Here is a 24,016-nt window from a genome sequence, read left to right on the forward strand (position 1 = left end):
GATGCCCCACCTGGCAGAAGGCCCGCCTCATTCACGTACTTGGGCAGCAGGCAGGGAACAGGCAATTTTGATTCAGCTCATTTTAAGACACACATCAGTTGTGAAGCATCTGGATGAGCCAAGAGTACTCGGTTCCCTCTCTAGGTCAACAAGGATTTAGAATAAAATACATTTGGCTGTACTCTGCATGCTGCACACATGGAGGTATTAGCAGCTCCTAAAAATAAACCTTTCTGGTTTGTTTGTACCTCTGCATGTTCAGATGTTGCTGGAGCCTGATAGTGATGAGGCTAAGTGCAACCTTCCAATCCTGTTGAGCCTGCCTGCTGCCTTGAGGGGGCAAAACTCAAATGACCACGAGGCGCAGACGGTGCCCTCCCTCTCGGCACTGAGCATCTATCTTGGAGCATAAGCCTCCTGGAATGCCTTGAGAATCTTCCAAGTCCACATTTCTCAGAGATCCTGTGGCCATGAAGGGATGTGAACACAGTGAACCAGTGTCCAAATCAAATTCAGTAGCAGCGAATCTAACCTCAGAGCCACAGAACTGCTACATCTGGAGAGTTTGATCAGCTTAATTGGTTTCTATTGCCCTTAGGTTTTCTGGCATCTCATCACAGCAGGAATGTTTTAAAAGGAAGATAAACAGGGTGCTTGGGGGCATCACTGAAGGGTACCGAGCAACAAGCAAACCTCTTTCTACCATGTTCCTGGTGAACTGCATGTCCACAAGAACTGTGTTAACTGAATAACATCCTATGGTACTAGTATCAAAAGCAACAGGTGATGCTGACATCTATTCACATTCCTGCAGGCAGGCAGGGATCATTCTCAGACTGGACCTCTTTGCGGGCAGCCTGTGGCTGGCTCCACGATCATGAGCAGCACTGGCAGGGAGCAGGTATGTGGATTAGTGGCAGAATCTCCCAAAGGAGAGATTCTGAATGCAAATGAATGACTAGTATTTCCTAGTTTTAAGACTCTTCCAACTCTGTATTTTAGTGCTGAATTTTTGGTGACCACTGTGTCTGATCCCTAGTAGAAGTTAATATCTAATGGTCATTGAAAGTATAATATGTCAATTTTCATGATATTCACAGAGAACACCATCACATTCATATATGGTTGCATTTGAACCTGTTTTCTTACACTCCTTTAGCAAGTATCCCCAAAAGTGAATGTATAGGCTGGGGCTTAGCAAAGGCATTTGGGTGACTCAGAGCTACTTGATTCATGAGACTTATTTTTTGTGTGTGAGATTTAGATAATGTATGCACACAATCACGCATATTTGCATAGCTTTTTTGGAATTTTTAAGTTAATCAAGACCAATATTATGGTTGGATTTCGAATCTAGAACTGAGAGAGTAAAGTATGCAGAGCATGTAGCAAAAACTGTGATGGAAATAAACAGGGAACGAAATTTGGGGAAAGAGGAATTGAGAACGTCACTGATATTTAACAAAACACACAGTTTTAAAGGAGATGAGCAGCTGGTTTGAAGACCTCTGGAAGAGTCTAAGGCTGTGCTTTCCAACAGCAGTTGGCTGTGAGCCGTGGGTAAGCTCCTGAGTACTCGAATTGTAGCTATGCCGAATTGAGATGTGTTGTTAGCATAAAATACACACTGAATGTCAAAGACTTAGTATGAAATTACCCATACTAATTTATTAAAATATCTCATTAATAATTTTTCATGTTGAGTACATGTTAAAATGATAATACTTTAGGTAGATTGTGTTAAATAAAATATAGCAATAAAGTTAATTTCACCCATTTCTTTAACTTTTTAAAATGCGATTCCTAGAAAATTTAAATTACACCTGTCGTTTGTATTACATTTCTAGGGGACAGCACTTCTAAGTGGTAGAGTAAAAGAAAAACAAGAAGTGTCAACCTGAAAACGAAGACTTTTGGAAATGAAGAGACTACAATGCTAGTCAGAGGAAACATTTGTATAGTTTGAAAGAAAAGTGAAACAGAGGAAGACTAATGTAAAGACTGCACTGCTGCCAATGGATGGAAATCAGCTCGTGGACACATTTTATTCGCCAGTAGAGTCTTAACCTTCAAAATGTTTAGTTATACATTTAATTGTATATGAATTTGCTGTCAACTTATAAAAATACTGGAAGGTTTTTTTCTCAGGATTACTTTAGCTATTCAGAGCTGGAGGTATCAGAATCCTTGACTTCAAAATATACGACAATGCTATAGTAATCAAAACAACATGGTACTGGTACAAAAACAGACACAAAGATCAACGGAACAGAACTGAAAGCCCAGAAATAAAACCACATATATACGGACAGCTAATCTTTGACAAAGGAGCTAAGAACATGTGATGGAGAAAGGAAAGGTTCTTCAATAAATGGTGTTGGGAAAACCGGCCAGCCACATGCAAAAGAATGAAGGTAGACCATTATCTTTCACCATATACAAATGCTAACTCAAAATGGATTAAAGACTTGAAGGTAAGACATGAAACCATAAAACTCCTAGAAGAAAATACAGGCAGTATACTCTTTGACATCCATCTTAGAAGGATCTTTTCGAATACCATATCTACTCGGGCACAGGAAACAAAAGAAAAATAAACACATGAGACTTCATCAGACTAAAGAGCTTCTGAAAGTCAAAGGAAACCAAACAAAACGAAAAGACAACCCACCAACTGGGAGAAAATATTTGCAAATCATATATCTGACAATGGGTTAATCTCCAAAATATATATAGAACTCATACAGCTCAACAACAAAAAAACAAACAAGCTGATCAAAAAATGGGCAGAGGATATGAGAAGACATTTTTCCAAAGAAGATATAGGGATGGCCAACAGACACATGAAAAGATGTTCAACATCACTAATCATCGGGGAAATGCAAGTTAAAACTACAACGAGATATCATCCTACACCTACTAGAATGGCTATAATTACCAGAACAAAAAACAACGAATGTTGGAGAGGATGTGGAGAAAAGGGAACCCTCATGCACTATTGGTAGGAATGCAAACTGGTACAGCCACTATGGAAAACAGTATGGAGATTTCTCAAAAAATTGAAAATTGAAATACTATATAACCCAGCTATTCCACTACTGGGTATTTATCCAAAAGATCCTGAAATCAACAATTCAAAGAGACATATAAACCCCTATGTTCACTGCAGCATTATTCACTACAGCCAAGACATGGAAGCAACCCAAGTGCCCATCGAGCTATGAATAAAGATGTGGTATATATATATACAATGGAATACTACTCAGCCACAAAAAAGACAAAATTGTCCCATTTGCAACAACATGGACGGACCTTGAGGGTATTATGTTAAGTGAGATAAGCCAGAGAGAGAAAGACAGACATCGTATGATTTCACTCATATGCGGTGGATAAACAAATACATGGACAAAGAGAACAGATTAGTGGTTACCAGAGGGGAAGGCGACTGGGGATAGGCATAAGAGGGAAAGGGGCACATATATATGTGACTGACAAATATTAACGTACAACTGAAATTTCACAATGTCAAACTATTATGACATCAATGAAAAAAAGAGAAAAGAATCTTTAATAAAAGATTTTAGCCATCTGAAAAAAAAATACTAGAAGCTTTCGTATAAAAATTCAGATCTCCTGCTTCTCTTGAAAAATAAAATTATCTAGCAAAACCTTTCCTGTGTTCCATCAAAGCAGGATTTGGCCAGCATTGAGAAGCAGCTGCCTCACAGATGCTATATGTAGTTTGCTACAGTCCTCACCATGCCCTGTTGTCTCCTAGAGCAGGAAATTAAATGCTGGCTGCTGTTGACTACCATCAAGCATGTAGTCATGCTTCTTGTTGTATGCTTCTGAGGAGAAAAAATACAAATGACAGCAAGAGTCATTCATTGAAATTCTCTATGTGACTCTTTTGGTCATTTGTGTTTGCAACTCCTACTCCAGGATTTAAAAGAGGATAATGCAGAGCTAAGAAGCACTAAGAGTAAATCTTTTTTTTTTTTTTTTTTTTAAGATTTTATTTATTTTATTTTTCCCCCAAAGCCCCAGTACATAGTTGTCTGTCATAGCTGCACATCCTTCTAGTTGCTGTACGTGGGACGCAGCCTCAGCATGGCTGGAGGAGTGGTGCCTCGGTGCGCACCCGGGATCCGAACCCGGGCCGCCGACAGCGGAGCGCACGCACTTAACCGCTAAGCCACAGGGCCAGCCCACTAAGAGTAAATCTTAGCCTTTATGTAGAATAAAAGTTTCTGGGAGTTAGTGTGAGCACTAGATAAGCACAAATAGAGACAGAGGACTTTCTGTCATATCAGACTACAATGGGGAAAATAATATTGAAGGATGATAAAAAATGACTATTACTGTAGGTCCTAAAATATCTTTTTGGTTTGTCTTCATAAAAGCAATTTACAAATCATCTATAAATCAGGAATAGAAACCAATATCCCTCACAATATGATAGGACAAAGGTTCTAGATATTAAAAGAAATGTGGGAAGAGGTATCAGATCTCAACATCAGAAGGAAGCAGAGCAAATTAGCAGTCAGGAGCTCATGGAAATCGGAGGGGTCAGCTTAAGGCCATTTTGGTACACGTGAAGTAACTGTTATTGAGTAGATAACGAAATTCCTGGCAAAACAACAGGTTAGTGTATCCCCCTTCTTCACAGAACCTTCTCATGAAACTGAATAAAGTTGGAGCACAATTGCTGTTAGCCACCAGATGCCATGTCTCACAGGCACACAGCTGCTCTGCTGGTGAGGGGCTCATGGTGTGCTGGAGGAGCTGGCAGAAGTTCCTTCTCGTCAAGTGCCCATAGAAGAACATGGAGGATGATACCATGGTGGTGATGAGTATAACCCTCTCTAGATTCCTGCGCTCCACTCACAGTGACTATGTTTTACTGCTTTCATATGTGTTATTCTGCTTCTGGAATATCATTAAATCATATAACTAAAAACTGTAGCATAAACTATTTTTAGTAGGATATACGCATTTAAAATTCTGTGAGTAAAATCCATAAGTAATAGCTGTTTGTGTTGGAAGTGATGTATACACAAACTATTGAGGATGTCTTTAGTTTATAATTGGAGTGATAGAATGAAAATATGAAAGACATAGGTTAGTGTTGTGTAGAGCTATATTTTGAGTGAAAAAGAGAAAAACACCCACAAAAGAAATAGTAAGGCATGTACTTTCAAGACAGAGAGTGGAAACAGATGAAGTTGGAGAGGGAGGAAGGGGTCTTGTAGGCTATGGTGAAACATTCAAGGTTATGCTAATCGCCAGGGGAAAGAATTTATGAATGATTATAGGCACAGGATTGACTTAGACAGATATATAATATATTTTAGTATGCCAATGCTAGGATATATGTATATAATGGACTTGAAATGATAAGAGTGGGAGCAGGAAATCCCAACAGGTGGAAACAGTAAGCAGTGAACAAGTTCAGGGACATATTTTTGAGGCAGTCAACAGTAGCTGGCTTGATCCAATGGAAGAAGCACTTTCTAGAAGTCAGAAGATCCTAGAGTGACAGCATCTGTTTCTGTTTCCTCATCTACAAAATGACTGAGATAGACTAGATGAGGAGTTTTTAAACTCTGGGCTACAGGTCATGTAGCTGATAGATGCAAAATACCAGGTGAAAGTGCAGAAGTGTGTGAATGAGGGACCATAGCTTTGCTCAAACATTCAAAGTGGCATGTGAGCCCAACATACGTAAGAACCATTGCACAAGATTATCTATCACCGAGACCTCTAAGCTGGATCTTCTGGCCCAGGGTCTCCAGAAATTTCCACATAATAACTTAGAGATTTATTTACCTGAATTGAATGAAGAGGCATGGGTTTCTTGATCTGACATTTTCACCTGATTATTTCACTTAAACTCTCAATATATTTATTTATCAGCATCTTGGGCCAATTTTGTATGTGACTGGGACTAAAATACCAGCTTAATGCAACTACTCATACTTCTATCTTTTTAAAAACAAAGTTTTAAATTTAGAATAAATTTAGATTTACAGAAAAATTGTAAAGATTCTACAGGGAGCTCCCAATACACCACACCCAGCTTCACTCTATTATTAATACCTTACATTAATATGACACATTTGTCACAATTAATGAACCAACATATTGATACATTATTATTAACTAGTATTCATACTTCTTTTTTCAGATTTCATCAGTTTTAATGCTCTTTTTTCTTTTCCAGGATGCTATCCAGGATGCCACATTGGCTATGACGATTTCACAGACATTCCTTGTTCTTGATGGCATTGATAGTTCTGAAGAGTACTGGTCAGGTTTTTGTAGAATGTACCTGGTGTCTGATGTTTTTTTTATGGTTATATGGGAGTTATGGGTTTTTAGAAGGGAGACCACAGAGGTAAAGCGCCATTCTCATCACATCATCCCAAGATTACATACTATCAACATGACGTATCACTGCTGATGTTGACCTTGCTCACCTGGCAGAAGTGGTGTTTGTCAGGTTTCTTCACTATAAAGTAGCTCTTTTTTCCCTCTTTCCATAATATACTTTTTGGAAGGAAGACACTATGCTCAGCCTTGACTCAAGGGGTGGGGAGTTATGCTCCTCCTCCTTGAGGGAGGAGTATCTACATAAGTTATTTGAAATTCTTCTGCATGGGAGATTTGTCTCTTGTCCTCATTACTTAAGGCAAAATGATACTCTGTTGTATGGCTATACCACATTTAGTTTATCTATTCATCATTTGGGCTATTTCTACTTTTTGGCTACTATAAATAATGCTGCTATGAACAATCATATACTAATGATTTCAATTTTCTTGGGTATATATCTAGGAACAGAACTGCTGGGTCATATGGAAACTTTATATTTAACTTTTTGAGGAACTGTCTAATTGTTTTCCATACCAGCTGCACCATTTTACATTCCCACCAGCAATGTAGGAGGGTTCCAATTTCTCTACGTCCTTGCCAACACTTCTTATTGCCTGTTTTATTTTTTTTTAAATATAGCCATTCTAGTGAGTGTGAAATGGTATCTAATTGTGATTTTGATTTGCATTTCTCTAATGGCTAATTATGTTGAGAATTTTTCATGTGCTTCTCGGTCATTTGTATATCTTCTTTGGAGAAATGTCCTTTGTTTTTAAAATTGTGTTGTCTTTTTGTTGTTGATTTGTAAGAATTATTTATATATTCTGGATACTAGATCCTCATGCGAATATGATTTGCATTTTCTCCCATTCTAGGAGTTGTCTTTCACTCTCTTATTGGTGTCCTTTGAAGTATAAAAGTTTCTCGTTTTGATGACATCCAGTTTATTTTTTTTTATTGTAGTGCTTGTGCTTTTGCTGTAATAGCTAAGAAACTGTGAACTAAACCAAGGTCACAAAAAGGTACACATACTATCTTTAAAAAGTTTTATAGTTTAGCCCTTACATATATGTCTTTCATCCATTTTCAGTTAATTTTCTATAGCGTGTAATACAGAAGTCTAACTTCATTCTTTTGCACATGGACATTCTATTGTCTCAGCACTATTTGTTGAAAAGACTATTCTTTCCACCTGAATTATTTTGGAACCCTTGTCAAAAATCCATTGACTATAAATGTATGGGTTTGTTTTTGGACCTTCAATTCTATCTCACCAATCTATATGTTTATCTTTACAGCAGCACCACACCACCCTGTCTTGATTATTGTAGCTTGGTAGTACATTTTGAATCAGAAGTGTGAGCTCACTAAATTTCTTCTTCTATCAAGATTCTTGTAGCTATTCTGGATTTTTTGAATTTCCATATAAATTTTAGGATTGGCTTGTCAATTTCTGGAAAAAAAGGCCAGCTGAGGTTTTGATAGGGATTGCATTGAATCTGTATATCACTTTAGAGAGTGTTGCCATCTTAACAATATTAAGTTTTTCAGTTCATGAATACAAGATGCCCGTCTATTTGTTTAGGTCTTCTCTCATTCATTTTGATAATGTTTTTATAGTTTTCAGTGTGCAGGTCTTGCACTTCTTTAGTTAAATTCATTCTTAAGTATTATATTCTTTTTGATACTATTATAAATGCAATTGCTTTTTAAATTTAATTTTCAGATTTTTCATTTCCAGTGTATAGAAATACAAATGACTTTTGTATATTGATTTTGTATTCTGAAATCTTATTTCAATCCTTTTAAATTTATTGACTTGTTTCATGGCCAAACATATGGCTTACTGAACAGAAAAGTAAATAAATGGAATAAAGTAAATAGATGGAGTAAAATAAAACAAATTCTGCAAATCACTCCCAGTGAGATATCAGAATGTTCAGGAAACTTAAATAAATAGAAGATGACATTGAAAATTTGGTGAAGAAACAACAGGCTATCAAAATTGTGTAAGAAATTTTTAAAAAGCAACAGAATATAATGTCGAATAATGAGAAATAACCAATGAAATTATAAACACAATGGATGAGTTAACAGCATATCACACCATTGGAAGGATCAACATAGCCAAAGTGGGTTCACTGGGAAGACTAATAAACAGTGAAATGGACAAATCACTATGAAAAAGTAGACATATATATACCAAACTGATTTACAAAGAACCAGACAATTTGAATGGTTTTCTAACTTTCAAAGTAATTAAATAAATAAAGAACAGCAGGCCAGGCCCAAATGAATCTACAGACAAGTTTACCAGACATTCATAGACATTAGCTATCTACTTTCTAGGCTTTAAAAATGTAATAGTTTCTTGGCATGTACTAAGTTTGGATTCAACTAAACTAATCTCTACATAAGAATATTTCTACTCAATCTAGGAGATCAGTGAAATTTTGCTTTCTAGCTTGACATTTTCTGAACCTAAAATGAACTATAAAGTGTGTTCATCCCTTATTTCATTTTTTGTCTTCTAACTATAATATCCAGTAAAGAAAGCCACAAAACCTTCTGCTTGAAATTTCATCACATTTGTTGGTCATGCCCCATACACAATTTTAAAGAAAACCAGTAAAGTTAATTGAATTCTTATGAGTCATACTTAAGTACTGTGAGCAATACCTTTAAAATGAACCAACATAAATTCTACAGCCATATTTCCATATCGACCTTTACTTAGAAACTTTACTTCATAAATAAGCAAGTAAATTTGCTATTTCCTTTCACGTATATGTAGTTGTACTTAGCATTAATTGTTGTCTTTAAGAATTTGTAAATGATTACTTGTTAGCTATATTATCAATCCTAAGTAAAATATTAGAAGATAAACTATTGTGAAAAATTACATCCTACTATAGTGCAATGAGACGAATACAGATATATTTAAATAAAAATTTTTATCTTTCTATTTAGAAGACAAATCACCTTGCAAAAATATCGCAAATGAATTATGTATATTTCCAAATAATATGCACAGCTCATTAGCATGAGAGTCTTTGGTAAGTCAACTGTCCATCAATTTTTGAATCCTTCAGTATTATAAGGAATGGTTGAGTTGTTCCCAGCTTTATCAAAGCTACCTATTCAGTAACACGGGTCTTATGTAATAAAGTCTAGCGTGAAAAAGCCCAGGTGTCCAATATTAAAACCGTTATCCGTTTTCTCTGGTTGTGCAGAGATGCTATAATCAATCACACGACTGGCCCTTTGACAGAAGTCAGCACAGGCTAGACAACCCTTTACACAATATTCATACCCCCGCTGGTACTCACAGCTGGAGAAAATCAGTGGGCAGGAGTGCTCATCCATGGGGAAGTTGTGCAGCTGCAGCTGGCACTCTGCGTTTATGGTGAGCCTGCGGGAGAGCCAAGCGTCACTCTTGAGGTCAGCCAGGAACAACCCAGTGAAGTCCCCTGGCAAGGCCAGGGGGCGGCCATGTTACCACAACGTGGTTGGCAGTAGGGGGGCGACCATGAGGATAGCACATGTAACTCACTCCTGGCAGTGGCGCCATCCATTCAGTGACACCATTTGTTGCTTTTGTGTTGTGTTATTTTGTTTTGCTTTTAACTACCATTAGCAGAGAGAATTTCAGTTAGTAAAATTCCAAACTGTCTAGAAATACAAGCCAAGTCAGAGAGGAGACAAATAAAAACAACTGTTGTTTTACATATCCTTGTTTTCCATCTTTTTGACTGAAATAAATCTTTCCTCCATTTTGAAACTGGTGTATTTGTCTAAATAGGTATAACGTCAAATTAATCCACTTGTAGGTGGGATTTCAAATTTGGACAAGTCTCCCATTTTGACCAGGCAGGTGGTGGCTGTACTAAATGTGTGCACTGCATCTTTCCGGAGCAGACAGCCCTGGGGTCAGATGGTTTCTGTAAAGGATCCCAGGCCCGGCCATGTCTCTATTCTGGTCTGTTGAGGCTCACCATCACTTCAGAGTCTCATTCATATTCCTTTAAGATTGATGAGGAAATAGCTATCACAAACTCCAACTCTCTAACTACAATTTGTCAGCAGAGTTCCCTGCTGTGGCTTTTCTATTGTTGTTCCCAGCCTGTCAAAGTTATAATTTTCCTGAAACTTTAAGATTCTTTAATCTTCTGCTTATTTTGATGCTAGCCTGTGACTTGTGCTATGAATTCCTGTTCACCACATGAATTACAGATTTCTCCTTATGGCCACAAATCATTTGCAATTAGAAGTTCATGATGGATGTAGGGGGTGGAGGAGGAGTGCTCAGGGGCTAGTGGTGGCGTTCACTGAGCCGGAGGATGCAGGGACATGGGTCAGAGGAATTAGAGAAATCACCTTCCCCTGAGGCATGCTGAATTTGGAATGCCTTTTAGACTTTGAGGAGGAGATATCACACAGGCAGGTGGCTCCAAGAATCTGGAGTCCAGAAGGGAAGTTCTGGGTTGGAAATAGGCATGTGGGAATCCTCAGCACAGATACGCCTTTTAAAGTGGTGGGAATGAATGAGCTAAGCCAGCAGGAAAGTAGAAAGCGAGTAGAGTGATAGGGAAGTCCTGAGGCAGAAGGAGCAGACGAGGAGAGGCAGCGTGAGGAGCAGGGCAGGAGGCACAGAAAAGAGCTGCAGTGCCGCAAAGCCAGTGAGAGAGAGAGTCTATCGGAAAAGGGCAGGTGCATCCAGCGCTCCTGAGAGGTCACGGATGATGGAAAGGCCAGTGTTCAGGTCCCAACCCTAATGCTAGACGAGCAGAAAGACTGGCTGAGGCACGGGGCATTGCTGTGGTATGTTGCAGCCGTGTGTTCGAGAACACTCAGACCACCCCAGTGGAGAGATTTTTGAGAGACCCAGACCCAGGTTCAAACTCTGGTAACACTACTTCCCATTGGAGTCTTTGGGTAGGTCGCTTCACTGGTTCACTTCTTTGGAGCGCAGTTTCTCTTACCTTGCCGGGCTTCTGTGAGCACTGCCCAGCCCCCAGGAGGTCTCATCACACAGTAGCTGCCACTTCCATTAGGGATGCATCAGAGATGCCCTCTGTGCTCTTTTTTCCCTTGTGGTCTCAAATTTGGCTATAATTACATTTGTCAATTAGTATGCCAAGACATCTTTATTTGCCTAGCTGGGTGGACCCGTGGGTTAAATATATTAAAGATAATTTCCACAGCCCACTTCCAGCAGAAATGGACTCTGATTAAAGAATGAGTTGACATTCATTGCAGATAGTTTATATGCCTTTATTCTTACACACGTGGCATGAGGATGAACTTTTTCAGGCATCATGCGGTAGCATGTCAAACATGAGAAGCCACAGAACTTAGCAATGAAAATAGGGTTCCATCCCTACGATGATCTAAATTAAGGATGCAAAATCAGACCATCAGTGATTAAAGATCTACCAGCATCTTACCTTAAGGTGTAAAGGATTTTCCCATCATTCCAAATTCGGAGGAGCTGATTGGGGGTGGTAATCCAGTGAGCCTCTGCAGTTTTAGAATTGCGGAAGATTGTATCTGGAATCCATATTAACCCTACCATGTTGCTGTTCAGAGTAAGTATTTTCATTGTGCTGTTGAATCGAAGGCGACTGTCTGTCCAGGTCTGAGCAAAAAATATATCAATTTGGTATTCCTGAAACAAAGCAAAAGGAGAGAGGCAAGGCAGTTTTATTAGTAAATTTTCTGTACGCTTCAGTTTCTTTGTCAAAACTTTGGTTTTCCTCCATGTGTACATCCTCACCTCTCCAATTCCCTTTCTGTGAGTGCTCAATACAGTGCCCGGCTCAACATGGTAAACATTCAACAAATGATAACCAATATTATTAGTCAACAGTGTGCTAACGTATGTGAAAATGCTCTGTAACCTTTAAATTGTAATAAGCACACAGAGTGTGATGGGGACCAAGAGTTGACAGAATATGATTCAGAGCATGGATGCAGACCTCGCGCTCAAAAGTCTAAGCTTTGACAGGTGGCATGACCTACAGGAGCCTCCATTCTCTGATCTGTAAAATGGAGAGGAGTTGCGCTCACCTCCTAAAGGGTCATGAAGAGGAAAAGAAATGATTAAATGAGAAACTCTTAGTGCCTGACATAGAACAAGTGATCCATAAGTATTAGCTTATAATTTTATTTTATTTTTTTTTAAATTTTATTTATTTATTTTTCCCCCAAAGCCCCAGTAGATAGTTGTATGTCATACCTGCACATCCTTCTAGTTGCTGTATGTGGGACACGGCCTCAGCATGGCCGGAGAAGCGGTGCGTCGGGTGGGCACCTGGGATCTGAACCCGGGCCGCCAGCAGCAGAGCACGCGCACTTAACCGCTAAGCCACGGGGCCGGCCCAGTATTAGCTTATATAATAACTATTACCATTTTCACTCAAGAGTGTTCTCAAACAACACAACCCAAATCAAAAAGAAAAGTAAGAAAAAAGCAGCAACACAGAACTATAGAACTGATAGCCACCCACTCTAAAGGCTGATTCCAAAAAGAAAGCTGACGGGGTACAAATTACAGAGGCAAAGGCTCAGCATTGGAAGCCATTCCAGTGTTCACAGCACAGAGTAAGACTTTCTGTGATCATCAGATATTAGGATGGGACTGTTATCACCATTACACCCAAAGAAATGTCTCGAGACTGGACCACCTCAGAGGCCCTTTCCCTAATCACAGTTTAAAGGATTATCATCAGGTTCTTAGTAAGGAGGATCTAGAGGCTGATTGTTAGAGATTTTTATGTCTTTCACAGTTTCCTTTATGTATTAGATATTATAAATGTATTACTTTTGCAGAACGTGAGTTCAGTAATTCTCAACAAATCCTATATTTATCCTTTCCATTGATTTTCCAGTTAAAGAACTGTCCTGCGATCAGTCATTCAACTGACCAGATTCTGCCATTTATTAATTAATCCATTCATTCGTCATCTCTTTGCTGGACTGTGCCAAGTCCTGCAAACCATCGAAGACCCGGCACTGTGCCACCTGCGCCAATATAAGCTCCCATCCCCCATGGAGCTTATATTGTAGTCAGGGCAGGCAGGCTTAAACAAGAATTAAGGTGACAAAATAAAGCATGACTGATGGTCACACATACCAAGCAGAACAGTAAGGTCAGTGTGTCAGCTAGGATTCTAGCTAGAAAAGACAAAAGGAACCCAGGCGTTCAACACAGGAAGAATTCTTATGTATAGGGAATGTGAGTCTTGCACAAGCACTTGGGCAGCAGGGAGTGAAAATGCCAGGGAGGCAGCAGCTGGGGGCAAGTACCGTCGGAGCTTCCAGAGCTGTGTGAAATCTCAGCATGCAGAGTCCCACTCATGTCCTCCCTCTGTCCATGTGTCTGTCTCAACACACCTCTGGGGAATCATAGCCTCTGCCTCTTTACCACCTTCCAGAACTTGTATGCATGTCTCTCACTGACAGACTCTAAACCCAGACCACAGAGAGAAAGTGTCAGAAGTTTGTGTGTGTATGGGGCGGGCCCGGTGGCGCAAGCGGTTAAATGCGCACGCTCCGCTGCGGCGGCCCGGGGTTCGCTGGTTGGGATCCCGGGCGGCACCGACGCACTGCTTGGCGAGCCATGCTGTGGCGGCGTCCCATATAAAGTGGAGGAAGATGGGCACAGATGTTAGCCCAGGGCCGTCTTCCTCAGCAAAAAAAGAGGAGGATTGGCGGAAGTTTGTGTGTGTAGGTGGATGTGTGTGTTATTCCTCCTCTTATAACCTAGCACATACTGACAGATATAAAAATGAGTTTCAAAGAGTGCTGAAGCAAGTGAAATAAATCAGACAGAGAAAGACAAGTACTGTATGACCTCACTTATATGTGGAATCTAAAAAAACCTGAACTCATAGATATAGAGAACAGATTGATGGTTGCCAGAGGCAGGGAGTGGAGGTGGGGAAAATGGGTGAAGGGGGTAAAAAACTACAAACTTCCAGTTATCAGATGAACAAGTCCTGGGGATGTAATGTACAGCACGGTAACTATAGTTAACACTGCTGTGTTTGAACGTTGCTAAGAGAGGAGATCTTCTCATCACAGGAAAAAAAATTCGTAACTATGTGAGGTGATGGATGTTAACTAGACTTATTTTGGTGATCATTTCACAATATATACATTTTGTCAAATCATCATGTTGTACACTTGAAACTTATATAATGTTATATGTCAATTATATCTCAATAAAAAAATAAAAGAAACGAGAAATCAATGTGTAATCCAAAAGAGAAAAGAAGAGTGCGAAAACAAAACTAAAACAGGTGTGTTGGGGGGCCGGCCCCGTGGCTTAGCGGTTAAGTGCCCGCACTCTGCTCCTGGCGGCCTGGGTTCGGATCCTGGGCACGCACTGACGCACCGCCTGTCCGGCCTTGCTGAGGCGGCATCCCACATACAGCAACTAGAGGGATGTGCAACTATGACGTACAACTATCTACTGGGTCATGGGGGAGAAAAGGGGAAAAAAAAGGAGGAGGATTGGCAATAGATGTTAGCTCAGGGCCGGTCTTCCTCAGCAAAAAGAGGAGGGATTGGCACGGATATTAGCTCAGGGCTGATCTTCCTTACCAAAAAATAAAAAAAAAAACACAGGTGTATTGGCTTAGGAGTCAAGAATGTGGGACTGGAGGCTGGAGGCAAGGTGGCTCATGTCACGTCTGGGTGAAATGTTTGCCAAAATTGACACCTGTGGAAGGCAGAGCATGTCTAATGAGTGGGCAGAGGTCACTGCGTTGACTGTGCTGATAAGTTAACACAAGAAAGAAATTATCTCAGAAGATAATTGGCCAGTTTGAAAGCAATTATAAGAGAAAAGAAAGATACAGCAGAAGCAGTGTCTTGTGGGGTTGGAGGAGGCAAACGCTTCTCATCCCCATCAGTAAATCATAAAATTGAGAAACGCTTTGAATGTTAAAAGTCTATTGAAACTCAGCTTTGCAGAAATAATCAGAGCTATGGCTAAAAACCTCTAAATGGATTAAGTTGTCACCAGATTTTAATTAAAGATTAAAATCTTTAATTGTGCAAATATGGCTCCAGGATAAGAGCCTAAAGTATGAGTCTTCCACTGAAGGCTGAGAGGGCCAAGGTACCTGTACTTAATTTAAGAGAAAAGGAGTGAGTGAGAGTGAAAGGAGGGGTGGGGAGAGGCAGTGGCATGCAAAAGCAAAGGCACATGGTGTGTTGACAAAAGATCCATGAATGTGGCTATGTACACGTGAAACTGGACCAATAAGAAAGAGCTGGCCAGGTTTTAAGTCAGAAAGAAAAGTCTATGACTATTTGAAGCCTAGATGGACTTTTGCATTCCTATCTATAATGGGCAGATTGAGGCCTGGAAAAACTGATTGGACCCCAAAGGAGGCTTACTCTCCAATGCTCACTCTCCTGTGGCCAAAACAGTTTATGGAAAAGGAAGAAACTCCCAGACACTGGAGTCAAGAGCCAGGGAGGAGAGTCCTCAGGAGCCCTACCCTGGGAGCAGAATTAGAGCTTAATCACAGAAGACCCTCTCTTCCCAGGGAACAGAGCCCACTCAGGATCTGCCCTGTGGAGTCTCAGAATTGCTGCACCAGTGGGTTGATTGTGATTATCCTGCCTTCTCCATCCTTGAATACATACTGCACATGTGGGTGTGGGTTAGATATATTTTCTTTTTAGTTTAGAGGTTGGTGGGCCAAGAAACTTGATATGGAGACTGCACAGGTACATTCAACCTTGACCTTGGGGCTGGAGCTGGGTTGATATCTTGAGTTGCCTCAACTGAAGAAGGGAGGAGTGTATCTTCCCTGATGAGGGGAAGACCGACAAAATATTTGACAGATCATGGTGGTCATTGGTGCTATTCACCAAATACTGCAGCTCCCCTTCCTGTGGGCAGATGGTAGAATCGCACCCCTACTCCCCCTAGGGGGCTGTATGTGGCCACCTCATTTGTGATAAAATGAAATATGACCAGAGTGGTGTATGTCATTCCTGGAAGGGTGCCTGAAGAGCCTGGTGGGGTTCACACACCCCCTTTTCAGGCCCCGAGACACTGTGTGGAGCAGAGGCCCTGTTGATTCAGGCTAGACGTATCCTGTGGGTGCAAAATCACCCAGAGCAGTTGGTAAGGGTAGCAATCCCCAGCCTGTCCCAACTAGTACTGTGGAGGAGGAGGGGAGTGGGATGCAGGGGTGGGGGTCTGCGTTCCTCACTGAGAAGGTGACTCACAGCCAAGACCACGGTGAGGAGCAGGAGTGAGCCACGCAGAGAGACGGAGCAAGAGAGCTCCAAGTGGAGGGAGCAGCAGGTTCAACAGCACGTCTGATGAGACGGTAGCAATTCTGCTGTGCAGAACAGACTGGATGAGATGGGCAGCCCTCTTCCCTCCCTGATGGCAGGATTTTGGCCTAACAATGATGATTTCTGACTAAATTTGTAAAGGGCCGTATTTGCACAGAGAACACACTCAGCACTCCAAACAAAATTCAGGATGTGAGAATTCAGTGTGGCACATACAGGTACTCATGCATGTCACTTCTTTCTTTCCTTTAACACTGATTTATTTTATAAAAGAATGAGGAGAGAAGGATGAAAAATTGTTCTCCAGCAGGGCCGAGGGCCACCTATATATATGCTCAATGATGTCAAATAAAGAATGCTCTCTACAGAGGCCCAAGTGTATTCTAGAAAGAAACTAAAATCATCCACATTGTTTTTTAATTCCAATTTTATATCAGGGATATTGAAACTCAGAAAACTTGAAGAATTTTACCAAAATTGCTCAATGTGTCAAAATTAGTTTGAATTCTGGGACCCCAAGTAAGAATTTCCAAGTGGGTCTTTATATCATGTAATAATGGCAAAATAAATGTTCTGCGACACGGCCCTCCTCTCTGCCCTTTCTCTCCTTATCCTCTCTGCTTTCCATCCCGTTAATGCACAGATCACGAATTTTCACAATAAAACATTTTAAATGCAGATTTGAAATTGGTAGATCCTATAGCAAGATAGATGGCATAACCTAAAGTCACTCCTACAAGGCATAGATGCTGCTGTAGCTATAGGCTCTGGTGATTGAGACAGACAATCTGACTCTTCCTTCCAGGGGATAAACTGAGGCCTAAGAAATTAAGTAACTTTCATCAAGTCACACACCTGCTAAGCAACAATGGTTCTAAACTATACAGTCGCAATCTGCTCCCCTGGCTGTGACTAAGAGCACTGGAGCAACTGAAATCTGGTTGTTAGATGTAGGAACCACCGTGACATGTGACAGAAAGAACCTCCACGTCTGCCCTGTTTATAAACCGTGTGAAATCGTTTACCTTCCTTGGCCTCAGTTTCCTCATCTGTAAAATGGGAGGGCTGGGTTAGGTTAAACGAAGGACCCTTCTGGCTCTAACACTTTATATTTCCATAGCCGTCTCTTTCACTGTTGAAAGTAATTTTCTATTTCACTCATTTCTATCTTACTTTGGCAATGAAGACATGAAAGAATGACTTCACATGTTCCCTCTTCCACCACTGGAAGGAACTTCTCTATGTTTGAATTCTGCATGAAGTATTCAGAAACCATCATGAGACAGCAGCTTGTAGAGTCAGGCATGAATTCCTGCCCCCACCACAACACTCCTTCATGTAAGGAAAGGGAGCATGCTAGGATGCCCTAGGAGGAGGGTGGGGTTTGGGGGGGCGATGCTCTTCTTTATTCTGAAGCTCTGTCACAAACTCCAACTCAAGAGGGCGCAACGTGGATGGTGTGCCTGGTGCGTGGTGTGGACGTTTTATTGTGTCTACATTTGACTAAATGTTGGAGAAACACTTCCCACCACAGAGAAATATTTTTATGTCTCTCATAAACTTTCTTTGTGAAGGCATTAATCATCTTTCCTTTCTGCAGAGGAAAAAAAAATCCTTCTTACAATGTCTATCCAAAAATAAACAACATTTTACAGAATTCATAGATAGCTGTGGAACTAATGCGTTTGAAATACTAATAAATATAACAGGTGAAAAATGTGCAGAATCCCCCAATTTAAACCAACGTGCTTGTGGAGCGCTTATGTTCATAATTTGTTTTAATAATTGGAAAGCTTAATGATTCCTAAATGGGCCATGAATTACTGCAGCATGTGGAGCATTGTGACAAAACAGAAGAAAAATTATGCTTCTTAATGACATCCATCTGAAACTTCTAAAAAATTAGAAAATTATTTCCTAACACTTGTCTCCTTTCCTTTACCAAAGAAAAGGGCCAAATGGAAAGATGATTCATTAATAAAGGACAGGGACTTGGAGATGGGGGTTGCTGGAGACACACACTCTCGGGGGGCAGAGGCTGTCTGCTGTCAGGTCCCCAGCACGTTAGCATGTTGCCTGGAGCGCGGTGGATAAACACTTTGTTAAGGGAAGTCACTAGCAGTTTTCTTTATGAAATGGTAGTCCCAGACCCATGCCAATTAAAGGGTGTTCAATGTCTCACCTAAAAATGATAATATGTAGTGATGATTAGAATAAAACCATTGTTATTTCTTCCTTATCAGGTATAGGAGCATAAGAGTAGTATATCCTTTTTTGGTATTATTTCCTCAAGTTGGTCTTGGGGAACATGGTTGTATAGCTGGCCTCCATCTCTTCCCCAGAGACCCGTGGAGCCCTGCTTCCGGAACTGCTGCCTCCAGACCTGCTGCCTCCAGGGGCCATGCCTGCCCGTTTCACAGCACTGGGTTTCCCTGTGGCAGGACCTCCTTCCCTGAACACTCTCCCCACCTACCAGCCTCCTCCAGCTGCTGAGAGCATTCACCCTCTCCACCACTTGAGCCCTACTCGGTGTGGGCACAGTGCTAGGTTTATTTAAAGACAGACACAATGCCTCTAGCTCTGAGGGGTGCGATGCCACGTCTGGAACTGACACAAGGTGAGGTCAGGCACCCAGAAGACAGTGAGGCTGGCCTGGGTGCTGCAGGGAGCTCTGCACAAACCAGGCCCTCCATCTGGTCCTCAGACCACCAGGCAGAAAGTGGACAGGAGAAGAGGTGAATCAGTCAGGGAGGACAGTATCAGAGCTGAGAGGAGCAAGACCACTTCAGGTGTTGTCACCAGCTACCTGCCCCAAGTTGCTTAAAGAGTTACTTAGGCTCAAAGAGTTGCTTAGTTGCTTAAAAAAGAAAAGTCTCAACAGCAGTTAGTAGTTCCTCAAAGTACTTTGGAAGTCCTTAAAACAACCTTCTATACCTAGCACGTAGTTTTGAAGTTATGCTCACTTACAGGAACTAAGGCGGCACATTGAGACAGAACGTTGTCAGACGGCCAAACCACAGAACCAGCCCAAGCCAGAAGGATCCAAGATGGCAATGGGGTGCCGAGTGCAGAAGGAGACGTGTGCAGAAGGTGCAAGAAGGGAGATCTGCACATGCCCCCAGATAAAGTTTCCTCTATGCATAGTCATCTCCTACCCCAACTAAAAGGCACCCACTGTCCTTGTTTGGGGAGCCATAGTTTTGTGAAATTATTCCCTATGGTCTCCATTTTATTTCCTGCATGCTGTAAATAAAATTTATGCTTTGTGTGAATACTACTTCTGGTGTAGTTTGATTAACTCACCAAGGAGAGGACTCACTTTGGTCTGGTGACAGTGTGACGAGTTGTGAAGGATTCATTACAGGGCCTGCCTATGGAAGCAGTAGAAAAACAGGTGACCCCCAGATGCAATAGGGGGACACAGTGCTCTCCTGAGCAGGTCCAGGGTTTGTCACTTGATGTTAATGTACCCCAGGGCCCTTTACACAAAAAGAACATAAAAATATAACTACAGGGCCGGCCCAGTGGCTTAGCTGTTAATTGCGCGCGCTCCGCTACTGGCGGCCCGGGTTCGGATCCTGGGCGCACACCGAGGCACTGCTTCTCCGGCCATGCTGAGGCCACGTCCCACATACAGCAACTAGAAGGACGTGCAACTATGACGTACAACTATCTATTGGGGCTTTGGGGGGCGGGGAAAGGAGGAGGATTGGCAATAGATGTTAGCTCAGAGCCGGTCTTCCTCAGCAAAAAGAGGAGGATTAGCATGGATGTTAGCTCCGGGCTGATCTTCCTTAAAAAATAAAAATAAAAAAAATATATATATATAACTACAATATTAAATAAAAATATAAGTATTGTGAATGAGAAAAAAACAAATTATAAATATATTTAAACTGCAAATACCAGAATAATAACAAAATCCAGAAAAAAAATCAAACTTATTTTTATTAATTTTCTAACTGGCCCACCTTCATCATGCTCATGTGTCCTACAACTTTTGGCTGCTTGCCCTTTGATCACACCTTTCTATGACAATGATTTTATGACATTATTTTTTTAAGAGAGAATAAAAATATATTATTTCCTCTGGCATGGCAAAACAAAATGTTAAAATTAATATTACTATTAAACTATACCATAAACTATTAAAAATAGTTTTTTAAAGTTTACTTTGTTTCACAACTGTTTATTGGAAATATCATGTGCACATTTGGGAGTCTGATAAATTGGGGAAACCCTCAAGTTTCTTCCATATAAAGTTTGGGGATTCCATGTGAGCATCTGGCCCCAGGCTTCTCTTGCACCCCACTCACACTTCGGGAGCCTGGGACCTTGAGAGACAATCACATCAGGATAAAGCCTGGGTCTTGCCCATCCCGCCAATTTCATCATATACGGAGGTAATGGTGAACTCCACCCATTAACCACAGCGTGAAAGTTCCCCCAGCCCCACCTCCTCCTAGCTGGGTCCACAATTGCCTGCACGCAACCAGAGGAACTTGTGACGGGGAAGTCAGAGGAGAAAGACAGCAGTCTTGTTAAAATGCCTTGCACCTGCACATTTTACACACTGTTATGACCTTTCCCAGGGCCTGGGAAGGAGCTTCTGCAAGTGAGGGGCCCCGAGGTTTAAGTTTTACAAGCTTAATCGTAAATTCACCTCTGGTTGGGAGGACCCAACCAGACAACATGGTCTTCGTGGATCTGGACCAGGATTCACCGGTGGGTCCATCCAGGATGAGCAAGGGTCTGGAGGAAACACAGCCACTGCTGGAGATGATGCTAGATGTCCAGAGAACAGGAGGGAAATTCCCCAAGTGCCCGAATTGGCTGAACCCAGCAGGAGGCCAGCTGACCAGGGACCTGGGTCAGCCGAGTGAAGGGGAGCAGTGCAGGGGAGGGTGGGAAATGGATGGAGGACCAGCAGGAGTATGAGAGGGCTGGGAAGGGCACTCAGCAGGAAGCAGGCTCCCCTCTTACGCCCCTGTGCACATTTTCCTCACCTCCCTGCTCACCTTTCAATATCCTCTTCCTTGAACAACTGCCTTTTCTCTGGTATCCAGCTTCTCATCTACTGCTTTCAGATTAAATTCTTTAAAGCATTCCACTGGATGTCAAATTCTCCAACTACCGCTGCTACTCAAAAACATATAACGGCCAAAGTCTACAGAATGACGTTTAAACTCCTTTGCACGATATTCAAGGCTCTTTGCTTTATAATCCAAGTTTACCCCCACTGGCTCATAAACAAGTCCATTGCTATAGCCACTTGGGCCACGCTGTGGAACAACACTCCTGCACACACTTTCTTCCTCCCTGTCCCATATGTGCCGTCCCCACACCTGGATGCCCTCTTATCACCCTTTCTCATCTTGTCTTCTCAGTCCTCCCGTCTCCCATCTTCCTGAGGCACGGATCCTTAGCTTTACATATTTGGCTGCAGCCTGCCTCTCCTTATAGTGTTACTCATGATATTTTTTTCCTCCTTATCTCAATGCCCTATTTCTTTAAGTGGTATATCTCACCGTTATCTGCATCTTCAGCATATAAGACTGTCACGTGAACCCATGGTCCCCTTCTGAGGCACTAACACTCTCTCCCCTCACTGAGAAAGCAGCATCGTTTAAGGGCTCTTTCTTTCCTTGGCTACCAATTAGTGAAGATCTTAGGCCTTAATTATAAAGCTGCCTGTTAAACTGTGACCATAATTCCACAGTCTGTGCGGGAGCTAATGCCACTCACGAGATGGAAAAGAGCGATTTGCTGTCTGCCACGTGCTTTCAAATGAGAGGTGGTGACCTTGCCTGGGGAGCTCAGCCTCCAAACGCCTGAGCCCTCTCAGTGAGTGTCAATCCCAACCACACTTACTTGGACCCCAAACAGAGAGAGCTCCCTGCGCTCCCTCCTCTCTCAAGAGTGACCCAGAGTAACAAGGCATTGCCTGGCCAGTGTCCCCCCAGGGCACCTAATGATAGTCTCCTGCCCAGCAGACCAGGACAATTCCAGCCCCTCTGGATACAGCAGGCTCCTAGGACTCCACTCCTCCTCTGCCCCCAGCCGACGTGCCCACATGCCCAGCAAACCTGCTCATTCTTCCCACCTCTGGAGGGCAGGAGGCCACAGCAAACCTTGTTTCTGCTTCACCAATGCTGTTGAAGTCTACGTCCTTTATGTGACTGCTCCCTTATTCAAAGGGAAAAATCCGTGTTCCTGGTTCCTTTCCAATTAGGCAGGAGCCCATCACAGAGCTGTACACAGAGGTGGTTACAGAAAACTCAAGGAGACTCTTATGGGCCGAATTGTGTTACCTCAAAATTTGTATATTGAAGCTCTCACCCCCAATACATCAGGATGCGACTGTAGTTGGAGATAGGGCCCTTCAAGAGGTAATTAAGGTAAAACGAGGTCATATATGTGGACCCTAATCTAATCTGATTGCTGTCCTTTTAAGAAAAGGAGATCAGAACACAGATGCGCACAGAGGGACAACCATGTGAAGACACAGCAAGAAGTCGGCCATCTGAAAGCCAAGGAGAGAGGCCTCAGAAGGAACCAACCCTGCTGACACGATGATCTCAGACTCTCAGCCCCCAGAACTGTGAGAAAATACATTTCTGTGGTTTAAGCCACCTGGTCTGTGGTACTTTGTTATGGGAGCCTTAGCAAACTAATGTGGAGACCCAGTGAAAACAGTGAGGCGAAATGCTTTAAACAAAAGGAGTTGGATGTGTCAAAAGTAAATACAAAGTTATCATAACTTTGTAAATACAAAGTTTGTAAATACAAAGTTTGTAAATACAAATACAAAAGTAAATACAAAGATGTTCATAACATTTGTCCTTAAACACAGCATCTGCCACCTTCAGGTTTTTCATTTAAAAATTCACCTACCCTTGCTACCCAAACTCTCACTGTCTGAATATTCACTATAATGATTCACGAACATTTTTACCCCAATTTACTCTCAAGTGGAAAACCTGCTCTATTGAATCTCTGTGTGCACATCAGTGAAGCTTGTAAGTGGCAGATGATTCCGGGTAAAAGTGGGTAGTTAGAACTATGGTAAGTTATTTACAAAAACAGCATTAAGAATTCCCCTTACTTTGCCCATGGCCCTGGCTAGCCCCTCCCACATTGGCTTTAGACTTGACCATGGGACTTGAGAGCAAATGTGACAGCAGCAGAGACTTGAAAAGAGCTTGAGTGCTGAGGGCAGCCCGTCCTGCACCTCTGGGGAACCCCGCAGCCACCACCAAACGAAAGAGATGAGGTCAGCCTGCTAGAGATAAGACAAATGACCAGACATGCTCATGGC

The 24,016-nt window shown here is 41.8% G+C and overlaps 1 protein-coding gene across 1 annotated transcript in view; it reads right to left on the reverse strand.

Moving 5' to 3' along the window:
- Nucleotides 1-24,016, reverse strand: part of GABRG3 (gamma-aminobutyric acid type A receptor subunit gamma3) — a 643,128-nt gene that overhangs the window by 246,361 nt on the left and 372,751 nt on the right. The window contains exons 4-5 of the mRNA XM_014781006.2: nucleotides 11,823-12,043; nucleotides 9,705-9,787 (exon numbers count right to left, since the gene is read on the reverse strand). Of these exons, the coding sequence (XP_014636492.2) occupies nucleotides 9,705-9,787; nucleotides 11,823-12,043 (304 nt within the window). The remainder of the gene's footprint in view (nucleotides 1-9,704; nucleotides 9,788-11,822; nucleotides 12,044-24,016) is intronic.

This window comes from Ceratotherium simum, chromosome 3 (assembly GCF_057802395.1).
Source record: "Ceratotherium simum simum isolate JZ-2026a chromosome 3, ASM5780239v1, whole genome shotgun sequence".
Lineage (NCBI taxonomy): Eukaryota > Metazoa > Chordata > Mammalia > Perissodactyla > Rhinocerotidae > Ceratotherium > Ceratotherium simum.